This window comes from Dermacentor variabilis, chromosome 6 (genome assembly GCF_050947875.1).
Source record: "Dermacentor variabilis isolate Ectoservices chromosome 6, ASM5094787v1, whole genome shotgun sequence".
Classification (NCBI taxonomy): domain Eukaryota; kingdom Metazoa; phylum Arthropoda; class Arachnida; order Ixodida; family Ixodidae; genus Dermacentor; species Dermacentor variabilis.
The window spans coordinates 186,927,885-186,939,962 of NC_134573.1; the positions used below are offsets into that span (position 1 = coordinate 186,927,885).

The window sequence follows — 12,078 nt, forward strand, 5'->3', positions numbered from 1 at the left end:
CAATTCCGAAACAAAATTTTAGATTTCATTAATATCATAAGGATAGCACAATCTGATGCAAAGTGGCTGCATGCCTTAGTAAATAAGATCTTTTGTCGGAAGTTGAGCAAAGTTGTTTCGGCAATGCAGAAACAAGTGTGGTTGTGTGTGTGTGTGTGCATATGAAGCTCTTGAATAAGGTCGGTCCACTTACCAAAACTGTTGGGTAAATAAATGAAAGAGAACTACGAAGTTGTGCTTTTCATCTCTCTGTGTGCATATATATGAGAGAGAGAGAGGGAGAGGGGAACCCACCCCGAAATTGCCAACCCAATTTCTTTCCCTTTCGTTGAGCGGGCTAAGCAGTCACCAACTTCACAAATGCTTGCATGAAGTTTGGGGGTTAGGTGCAGCAGATAGTAGTCAGTGCATCAGGTATCAATCTGTGTGGATTAGTTGGCTCACACCACCAGTACGTGGTAGGATATCACCTTTGATGGGTCATTGCCTATCATTGCGTAAAATGTGCATGAAATGGCAAGTCTCGGAGAGTGGACATTTTATATCTAGGTTTCTTGTCTGTAGGTGATGCAACAATCTGCTGAGCATGAGGTTGTGGGTTCGATTCCCAGCTGCGGCAACCACATTTCTATTGGGATGAAATACAAAAGCATTTCTGCACTACGTATTAGGTACCCTAGGTCTTAAAAGTTATTCCGGAGTCATGAGTCACATCGGCGTGTCTCATGTGGTATTGTGGTTCTGGCATGTAAAACTATAATTGAATTCATTTAATGACGGGGCAATCATCAGACCCTCAAGCTTGCCAAACATGTCTGGTTTGGTGTTTCTGCTGTTTATCACTAGTGTCGTGTCCTGATACTTTCTAGTTTTGAACAGTTGTAGCACTTATTAAGAAGAAATGATGCATATACTCTACTGTTGAAATAAAAAGAAAATTCTGATTTCGATTCCTTACAGGTGGAGTACCTGCCGCACTATGACACAATCATCAAATCGGGCATGTACGAGTACTATGCTTCTGAGGGCCATAATCCACTACGTGAGTTGAAACAATGCGAATTTGAGTAGCTGTAACATATTCCAAGATATATTTTTTTGCTTCATATTTGTGTGAGATTTTGTTTGTTTTCAAGTTTCGGAATTTATGTCGGAGAGTTCATCCTTGTTGTGCCATCACAGGCTTATGCTTTTTTCATATACAGTCAATTTCCGTTAATTCGACCTTGGCAGAACTGATAAAATTGATCAAATTATTTAGCGGGTCAAATTAAACAAGATGCAGAGAAAACTCCATAACAAACCCTATCTATTCTCTTTGGCCCTATTACATGTGTCTGAAGTAGAAAACCAATGTAGAAATTACATTAATGCCCTCAAACAAAATAGAAATCTAACATGCACTCAATTTTTTAGCACGAAAAATAAGCAAGGTCCTATTGTGTGTTGCACATTGGTGGCCGGTTTTCTAAAGTCAGCTTCGCCGCAATACATCGGTTTTACTGCAAAGCATACAATTGCCACAAAGGTGGTTTTGAGGTGTCCGATTGCATTGTGCAGGCAATTTCTGGCAGAATATTTCTGGAAAAAAAAAGTTGACATTAAAATTGGATAAATATAGCATAATCAAACATTGTGAGCTATGGTTATTGCTTGAAAATCCTCCTTGGGCAGGCTGAAAATAGCCATTTTTGAAGGGAGATTGTTTCTTTGTGTGCTCAATGCATTCATTGCCCCTCGAGCTACACTTGCCACTGAAGTGGTTGCTGTTGGGGTCACCATAGGGTCAGGCTCATGCATGCTGACAGGTTCAATTCAAGTTATCCGGCAGAGGCCACTTTAAGGGCCGAAATAACGAAACTTCAGGCCCATTGAAATGAATAGCCACTGGCCGGACCTTCAGTCAGGTTCGAATTAACTGAATTTGAAATAACAGAAGATTACTGTATCTTTCGATTCCAATAAAAAAATTATTTGTAAGGAACATGCTTGTTCCGTATGTTGTTTGTTGTTTTGTTATGCCTTTTTATTTTCCATTATAGATAAAACATCGACCAACAAAAGGCCACCTTGCACTTCTACTGATAGCTTTTCGCATGGTTCTTTTTCTAGCATATGCATTTGCAGAGCTCATTGACAATTCCTTGGCAGCTACCAAGAATAATGCTGGCAGCCGGAAAATTGAGCTGAAACTGGTGAGTACTATGCTCTACTGTATTTACATGATTGTAGGCCGACCACTTTTTTAAAACTTGAAAATCTGAAGTCGGGGGGTCGACTTACAATCGAAACCAAAACATGGCACCGATAAAGAAAGCGAGACAAACAGGATATCAGGGGAGCTACAATGTAGTTCCAATTTTATGTTTGCTCTACAGCCCCACCCATAGCTTTCCGTTACCCCGTGTGTTTGTTCACTTTTCGGAAGGGTTCTTCAACATTTTTTTGAGAGTTTTACCTCACACACAGCACTCATGGGGGTGTCGATAGTTCATGGAAGTGCCGCTGTTCCGTTTGCGGCGGCACCCTCAGAACAGCGGTGCTTGCAGGAAGTATCGATAGTTCATGGAAGAGCAGACACTGCTCACGGCTCGCATGTTTCTCTTTCCCGGTAGCTCTTTAGTTTCACGCATTCAATTTGACTGCCGGCCACGTGCTACTTCCGTGCTTCCTCAGTCGTCATGAGTGTTCCGAGTCCACTAAACATTCAGTGCTCGTTCACAGCGGCGTTGAAGAGGGCTGCCATCCTTTACACTGAAGAAACAAATAACTGTGTAGCGGGCCGCAAGTTTGATGTTTCTTAATAGGTGGTGCGAGAGTGGCGACGGCAGCGAGGCAAAATTTTCACCTGTGATGGCAAACGAAGAGGTTTCCGCGGGCTGAAGTCGGGACGCGAAGCTTTTAGGAGCTGAAGGCCAAGCTTGCGGCGTACGCTGTCGAAATGCGTGATCGGTCCCTGCCAGCAACGTGTGACATGGTCATGAGACAAGCCTGGATCTTTGCCTTTTAAGGACCTGCTCCGCCGTGAGTACGAGTGGCTGGCGGCAGAAGACTGCGAACTTACGCCAACCGCACATGTCAGAAGAACCTCCCTGACGACTCTGTGTGGTTGGGTGCTTCCGGCGTGGCCTTATGTATGTGTGCAAATGCACTTATGCTGGACGGCAACGTGCTGTGGGACCGTAGCAGCAATGACGATGGCAGCACTAGAGGGGAGTAGCAGTCCAGTGACCATGCCAGCTACTAAATTTTCGTTATGGAATGCGCCTGCGGGTATGCTCTTATTTTTTTTTTGCCTGTCACGCGATATGGGGGGGTCGACTTACGATCGTGTAAATACGGTATCATTTCAGTCTCCTGTATGAACTGAAGCTTGCTGTGCGAACAGGGCTCAAAATTTGTGCTGGTGCTTTTGGCAGAGCAGCCCTCTTGGCTCCCGTTTTATGTTAATGCATTTTTTCTGTACTGAAGGGTTTAGATGAATGGGAAAATTCTGCTAGATTTGCATATATGTATTGCATAATTATGACTTGTAAACATATGGACTGTAACACGGTTTCATGTATAATGTGTGATGGCAACTGTGGTCTCGCACAGCACGCACAGCTTTCCTTACTCATGCCTACATGACATGCACGATCTGGTCTTGCGCTGATTGATCACCGCTGTTCTGCTTATGCTGAGCCTACATATAGGGTGCCTTGTCGGTGTTTGCTCCATGCCGTGTACCGCTGCACCACTGCGGGCGTCTGCTATGCCACTCGAAGCCAGGAGAATGTGAGCGCACACATGCAGCAAGTGAGACCTTAGGCAAAGCTCTCTGGAAAGAAATTTATTAACTGTGGTTAGGATACAATGTGATAGTTAAATGTACAACTGAATTGGGACATGAATATTATACAAAATGAACCAAATGGTCTCTGGTGGCCATGAATGGCGCTTTCGAAAGAGAAAACAAAATGCATTGTAGTGCGGCTGCCTATCCTTTGGCCAGCAGCTGCCATCGTGCACCCCAAAGCAGAGGAAATGGTGAGGAAAACATCATAGAAGATGAGACATGGGCTGTTGCAACGCTGGTTACTTGAACCTTGACCAGCCTTACTGCTGAGTAGCATAGCGTTGTCGGCAGGCTGCAGGCGTCCCGAGACGATTTCTAGTGCGAAACTTGTACTGTTTATTCCATGGTTGGTGAAGGATATAAAAGAAGAGAAAAATCATCAAAATACATTGCGGGGCTGCTTAAATAGGCCCGCTAAAATCGTTGGCGGGATTTTGCTCGCGTTAATGTCACGTGACATGTACTGAGCCCGTTCAGTGATAGGCGGCTGATCCCTCTCTCCTAGGCGAAGTTGCATATGGCTTGCCTCCGCAGGAGGCAACCCGTAGGTCCAGTTTGGTTTGCGGAAAGGAGTCTCCCCTTGAGTCGCACAGTTCGCTGAAGGCAGCCTTCCCTCCTGTCACACACACACAAAGGGGCCCGTAATCACTGCGGGGCGCTTGCCAGACTGGCAACCACTTGAGACACCCATACCAAATTAGGGATCCATTCTCTGTTTCGATTAGGCATGGTCTTTTGATCATCCTTTTTGCACAAGGTGTTACACGCCAACCGTAACAGGGCACAATTGAAAGGCATTGCTTCAGGACATCAAGACGCTGAAAAAGAGTGTGCGCGCCAAGGTCGGGACTCCACCAAGTTGGAGTAACCGCCGGCCGGTGGCCAACAAAGCCATGGTTGGCAAAGAGCATCATGTGCATGCCCTCTAATGCTGCAGTGTGATCTCCCTAGCACATGCCCCATGCATGAGTAAGGGTCCAAATCCTGTCAAAAACTTGGCCAAAAAAAGCAGCCCTCTGATCCTCCTTTTCAGCAGGATGACAGCTGCATGACAGTGTTTTGCGACCCGCTGCTATCGTGCCGTAGCAGGGAGGCAATGTATACTGAGTTCTTGGAAACGCAATGGCATCGCGCAACTGTAAAGCAAACACCTGAACTCTCGTGCAACTCATGATGGTGTAATGTGCGGTGCGATATGACAGAGTGAGCTCCTAGTCCACAGCAAAGGAGCAAAAGATAGTTTACATCCAATTGAGTGTAAAAGTTGACTGTTTATCAGGGAAAGTACTTTGTGAATATTCATGTGCAAGATTTGAACAGTGCAAGTGAATACACTTGAAGATCGTCAATTTGGACTCCTAGGGTCAGACAAGTTATTCAAATAAAACGAAGTTCAAACATGAGAGAACCCCTGCAAATATTGCACTCAAACGTGTGCAGTGCAGTCACTGACCGATAATTCATATTCTGTGGAGACTGCCTGAAAGACCAAATAACTGAAGTCTAACACATCAAAATTGCCAGAAAATAAGTTATTCAGAAAAGCTGGTTCAGAAAAGCTGGAAAACCGGGAAGCTTTGCTGCACAACCATAAGCTACACACATAGCACGCTGCTCCATGCACATAAGCATGCACGTGTGACCTGGTCAGTCGGCATTGCAGCCATTCTAATGGCCGTTGCTGCAGACAGGTGAAAGTAGGGTCTCCAAATGCACCAAATTTCCATTCCCTGCAGTTTAAGCAGGTTGACTGTGCTCCAATAGCCATATGATCGTGGCGTTCTTCAGAACAGTCATTGTCTGGCAGTTCCCTCACTTTATCGCCATGCTCTTCAATGGAGACATTGAGGTTGGTGTTGGCACTGTTTCAAGCTGCTTGATAAGTTCGTAGTAACAGTCAAAGAAGTTGGCCAAGACCGTGTTGCAATTTAACACATAAAGGAACAAACTTGGAAGCACAGAACTTGCACATAAGAATAAGGTATCTAAGGGACCACAACAAAACACAGCTGCATTAGGACAGAAAACTGCAAGTTGGTAAGCATTCATGATGTGTTTTTGTGCAGCGTTGACAAATCGATGAAGGATGAAGCAGAAACACACGGGACAGGCACTGACTCTCAACTGATGTTTATCTTGAAAAACGTTAAGAAAGAAAGCAATCCGCAATCTTTGAACATGTGACGGACCACCCGAAGCATTGGTGTCTTCTTGGTGCATATTTCAACTGCAGTCCTTTGCAACTCAGTGGCTTGGCTTGTGCCGTGGTTTGGGCGGAGTCGCCTACAACTGGATCAACTAAGCTGTTACTTTTGGGGCGGACAGAGCAGTAGGTAGTCCGAATTCTTGAACAGGGTCCTGTAAGATGTCCGAAAGTTCCATGAAGCTGTCCTAATAATTGGTTGGTGACTACTGCATCACTGAAGCTTAGTGCCTTACCATGCATTTTAACGGCGTTAAGGGCCCCATGTTGCAAAAAATCTAGTGTCGGCGGCAGTGCTGGCATAGTTTTCCGTGAGCTGGCAAAGAATGTCATGCCCTGCCACGGGGTTCACTCAATTACCCAATGGCCCTCAGTCCCCAGCAGCTGCAGAGCACCTGACCAAGGCGGCGGTCAGACCTGTAATGCAGCAGAGGGTGCTAAGAATCCTTGGGTCAGGACAGGTCGCCAATGGAAACTGACCCTTGCAACGTTTAACACCCGAAACCTCTCGAGTGAGGCTAGCTTAGCAGGACTCTTTGAGGAATTATCAGACATTGTTTAGGATATCATCGGCCTTAGTGAGATTAGAAGAACTGGTGAGGCTTATACATTGCTGAATAATGGACACGTCCTCTGCTATAGAGGTCTCCTAGATCAGAAGCAATACAGGGTAGGATCCCTAATCCATAATTACATAGTGAGCAACATTGACGAATTATACAGCATTGATGAGAGGGTAGCTGTAGTCGTAATCAAACTTAATAAGAGGCATAGATTAAAGGTAGTACAAGCCTAGTTTACAATAGGTAGCGAGGCACTGGAAGTGGTAAGGGAATAAATACATCTACTTGGGACAGCTAGTGACCACGGATCCGGATCATAGGACTGAAATAATCAGAAGAATATGAATGGGCTGGGGTTTGTTTGGCAGGCATTCTCAGATCATGAACAGCAGGTTGCCATTATCATTCAAGAGAAAAGTGTATAACAGCTGTCTGACCAGTACTCACCTACGGGGCAAAAACCTTGAGGCTTATGAAAAGGGTTCTACTTAAATTGAGGATGGCGCAACAAGCGATGGAAAGAAGAATGATAGGTGTAATGTTAAGGGATAAGAAAAGAGCACATTGGGTGAAGGAACAAACACGAGTTAATGACATCTTAGTTGAAATCAAGAAAAAGAAAGGGGGGGGGGGCATGGGCAGGACATGTAACGAGGAGGGAAGATAACGGATGGTCATTAAGGGTTACGGACTGGATTCCAAGGGAAGGGAAGCGTAGCAGGGGGCAGCAGAAAGTTAGGTGGGCGGATGAGATTAAGAAGTTTGCAGGGACAACATGGCCACAATTAGTACATGATCAGGGTAGTTGGAGAAGTATGGGAGAGGCCTTTGCCCTTGAGTGGGCATAACCAGGCTGATGATGATGAACTAAGACAGAGGAAGAAGATCGGGGACGCTGCCTGCTGCGTGCTGTTGATGGTCAGTCATATTAACTAATCTGACTTCTCCTATATATATATTGTAAATATAGTTTTTTTATACTCTCAACATCCCTGTAGCATATTGGTGGAGGTGTGGGGTGCCACATCGGGAAACTGAGCTCCGCAGTGGACGTCACATCACCGTCCGCACCATTAATAACGGTGAGCACGCGGGATCAACGTCGTTGCCACCTCCAACGTTTGGCAGTTGTTTGGCAAATGAGCCGGCCGTAAAATTGCCGCACAGCATGAACTGGCCTCCCTTGCCCAATCCCCCACGGAGTCCTATGTCTCGTACATCCAGGACGTGCTGGCACTTTGTCGTAAAGCTGATCATGACAGAAGCTGAGAAGGTCAGGCACATGCTTAAGGGCATTGCTGACGATGCGTTTAATTTGCTTATGTGCAAGAGGTGCCCTACAGTTGACGCAATCATTAAAGAATGCCGACAATTCGAACAGGCCAAAAGCCGACGCATCTTGCAACTATTCGCCAGACTTCCCAATACTGCCGCAACGTCGACGTGTGAAGATCAACCCGTAGAAGCAGCGTGCGTCGCCATCAGAGGACGTGGTGTGAATCGTTACAACGTGAACTGGATGCGATGGCGCCTGCAACTTTTTCTGTTCGCATAGCCCTGATGCTACCACATTTTCAGTTCTCCTCGTACAAGCCATCGTTCGCCAGGAACTTGAAAACATTGACTTACAGTCTGGGTGTGCTGTCGCCAATCCCAGAGCTAACGAACGCCCTTCTACTATTTTCGCTCCACTCGGCCGCTTCTCGCCATGTTATCGCAACCCGACTGAGTGGAGAACTGCGGACGACCAGCCGATATGTTTCATCTGTCACCGCATTGGTCATGTCGTCCGATACTGTCGCAACTCGTGGCTCTCAACATCTCGCACACCGACCAACCTGAGCCGTTTTGATGGAAATACCCGCAATGATTCACCCGCCGCCGAGTCTAACAGTGCCGCCAGCTCTGCTGCGAATATGTGGTACAGCCGCTCACCATAGCCACGCGGACATCGGTCTCGTTCACTGCAAACACGTTGCCCGTCTTCCCGTTCGCCGCAGCCACGTTGCCTTTTGTCCCCTATGGCTTTTGGCTGCACCCTTTCTAAAAACTAGGAAATGCAGCCCTTGGAGCTGGTGCTGCATTGCCGACTACTGCAGCAAATCCTCTGTCTGTGCCCACAAGAAGTATAATAGATGTTAAAATAGATGGCGTACTTGTCCAAGCACTTGTCGACACTGGAGCCCATGTATCTGTGACGAATGCTAGCCTACATAGAAGGTCCTCACCCCAGCAGCTGCACAAGTACTTCGTGTGGCTGACAGCGGCGAGCTGGTTGTTCTTGGAATGTGTACTGCGCGTGTGATTATTGCCGGCCGCCCTATTTCTGTTCTCTTTGTTGTGATTTACAACTGGCCTCACGACGTTATTCTTGGATTAGACTTTTATCCACTCATTCTGCTCTCATCGACTGCGCGACCAGCGTTCTTCAGTTAGAACTGCCTCAACTCGCCGATGCTCCGAGTACCGCCTCATCGTGCTTTTGCTCGCTTCAAGATGCATGTCTATCATCCGAGGCAATTACGTCACTTTGACCGCCCAGCCACAGGTTCCTGACGGTGAATATGTGCTTCACCGCATCATCGACGTGCATTTGAACCGGAATGTTACTGTTCCGCATACGTTGGTCACTGTTACTAATAACGACTTCGTTCTACCGCTTCTGAATTTCAGCCTGTGCCCTCAAGTGCTTCCGGCTGGCATGTTCTTGGCCAGCGTTTGTAGTGGTTGTGAGTTTGACATTGAGTCTGAATGCCGAGAGTGGCTTATTAGCGCCAATTGCAGCTGACAGCTCTGGTTCCTTAACGGATGACTTTGCAAAAATGATTGCACCTGACCTCACCTCTGCACAGACCGCGGACATGCGACTCTTGCTTGAATCGTACAGTGACATCTTTGATTTCAGCGACAGGCCTTTAGGCCAAACATCTGTTGTTCAGCACCATATAAACACTGGAGATAAAAATCTTATTCGTTGGCGTTCCTATTGTCTATTGCATGCTGAATGTCGAGTCACCCAATCAAAAGTGGACGAAATGCTAGGCAAAGGGATCATCGAGCCATCAGCCAGCCCTTGGGCTTCGCCTGTCGTCCTTGTGAAAAAGAAGGATTGTTACCTGGCGTTTTTGTGTCGATTATCGCCACCTAAACAAGATCACGCGAAAAGACGTCTACCCGCTACCACGCATCAATGACGCATTGGACTGCTTGCACGGAGCTAAATACTTCTCGTCCATCGGTCTTCGATCCGGCTACTGGCAGGTTTCAGTTGATGAAATGGACCGTGAGAAGACAGCCTTCATCACGCCGGATGGCTTAAATCAGTTCAAAGTCATGCCCTTTGGCCTATGCAATGCTCCTGCAACATCTGAACGTATGATGGACTCTCTTCTGCTGGGCTACAAATGGGCCACCTGTCTTTGTTACCTTGATGACATTATTGTTTTTTCTCCCACGTTCAGCAGCCACCTTACCCGACTCCCTGCAATTTTTGAAGTCTTTTGAAAAGTCAGCCTTCAACTGAACTCCACAAAGTGTCAATTCCGGCACCGTCTTATCACCATGTTGGGACACCTCGTTGACGCATCCGGTGTCCAACCAGATCCGGAGAAAGTTCGCACCGTATGCAGTTTCCCTGTGCCATGTTCTGCCTTTGACGTGCGCTGCTTCGTTGGCCGGTGTTCTTACTTTTTCTGTTTCGTCAGAAACTTCGCCGACGTTGCTCGGCCTTTGGCAGATCTTCTAAAGAGCAACACACCATTCTCATGGGGCCCGAAGCAGGCTCACACGTTCGACGCTCTCATTGGGTTTCTGACCACCCCTCCCACACTTGCCCACTTTGATCCATCTGCACCGACCGAAGTCAACACTGACGCAAGCGGCTATGGAATTGGCGCTGTGCTTGCCCAACACCAGAATGATACTGAGTGCATGATAGCTTAGGCCATCCGCCTGCTGTCACCTGCCGAGAGAAATTACTCCATCACCAAGTGGGAGTGCTAGGCTTTAGTTTGGGCTGTTGCCAAGTTCCGGCCCTATTTGTACGGCCGCATGTTTTCAGTCGTCATAGACCACCACGCACTCTGCTGGCTGTCTTCCCTCCGGGAACCAACTGACGGCATGGTCACTGGGCTTTGCGGCTTCAGGAATTTTCATTTAATGTCCATTACAAGACTGGACGCCTCCATAAGGACGCTGACTGCCTCTCGCGTCACCCCGTGCATCCTCCCTATCCTTTTGTGCATGATCCGGTGACCCGAGTGCTGGCTTTGACTGACACGACCGACATGCGCGCTGAACAACAACGCGACGCATCCTTACAGTCCATCATCGCCGGAGTTCAATTTGGCAGCACCGACGGCAAGTGCCGCATGTTTGTGCTACTTGATGGCATCCTATACCACCGCAATATCAACCCTGATGGCCCTGAGCTGCTCCTTGTCCTTCTCCGTCTTTCTCGAACAACTTCACAATGCACCGATGGCGGGACACCTTGGAGTTTTGCATACATACGACCGCGTACGACGCCGGTTCTTCTGGCCGGGTCTCTACCGCTGTGTGCGTCGTTATGTCGCAACTTGCGAATTATGTCAGCGCCGAAAAAAACCTCCCCTGGCACCTGTCGAATGACTCCATCCCATTGAAGTTCCCTCTAACCGTTCTTTCACGTAAGCCTTGACCTGCTTGACCCTTTTCCGACAATGACTAGAGCGAACAAGTGGATCGCCGTTGCTACTGATTACGTGACATGCTACGCGATAACAAAGGCGTTGCCGACTAGTTGCGCAACTGACGTCGCCGATTTTCTCTTCCCTGACGTCATTCTCCATCACGGTGCGCTTCGACAATTACTCACAGATTGCGCCCGCTCGTTCTCATCTCGAGTTGTGGATGACCTCCTTCTCTCTTGTGCCACTGACCACAAGCTGTCCACCGCCCACAAATGATCTTTCTTACGGAATGTCTCAACTGAACACTCACAGAGATGCTTTCGATGTATGTCATCGATCGCGCTCACATTGCTCGTCAAGTAGCCCGATCTCGTTTATTAGCCTCGCAGCATATACAAAAAGAGCGTTACGACCGCTGCCAACGCGATGTTAAGTTCGCACCAGGTGCTTGGGTGCTCCTCTGGTCACCATATCGTCGGGTTGGCCTCTCCCAGAAGCTTCTGTCACGCTAGACAGGGCCTCATGAAGTCGTATGTCAAGTTAACAACGTAAATTACGAGATTTCGCCGCTACACTTTGATGCATCCTCAAGTCGGACGCCTGTTGACGTCATGCACATTTCATGGCTGAAGCCATACTTCGCTCGCAATTCTTCGCCTGCCATGCACCGAGACAGCGCTTCGCCACCCGGGGGTCCTGTTACGGAAGGATGAAAGAAGATCGGGGATGCTGGTTGCTGTGTGTTGTTGGTGGTCAGCCGTCTTAACTAATCTGACTCCTCCTGTATATATATTGTAAATAAGG

At 47.5% G+C, this 12,078-nt stretch overlaps 1 protein-coding gene across 1 annotated transcript in view; it reads left to right on the plus strand.

Moving 5' to 3' along the window:
* The window catches only part of LOC142585961 (structural maintenance of chromosomes flexible hinge domain-containing protein 1-like), a 409,872-nt gene that overhangs the window by 11,991 nt on the left and 385,803 nt on the right, over positions 1-12,078 (plus strand). Inside the window, exons 4-5 of the mRNA XM_075697096.1 lie at positions 961-1,042; positions 2,113-2,195. Coding sequence (XP_075553211.1) covers positions 961-1,042; positions 2,113-2,195 — 165 coding nt within the window. The remainder of the gene's footprint in view (positions 1-960; positions 1,043-2,112; positions 2,196-12,078) is intronic.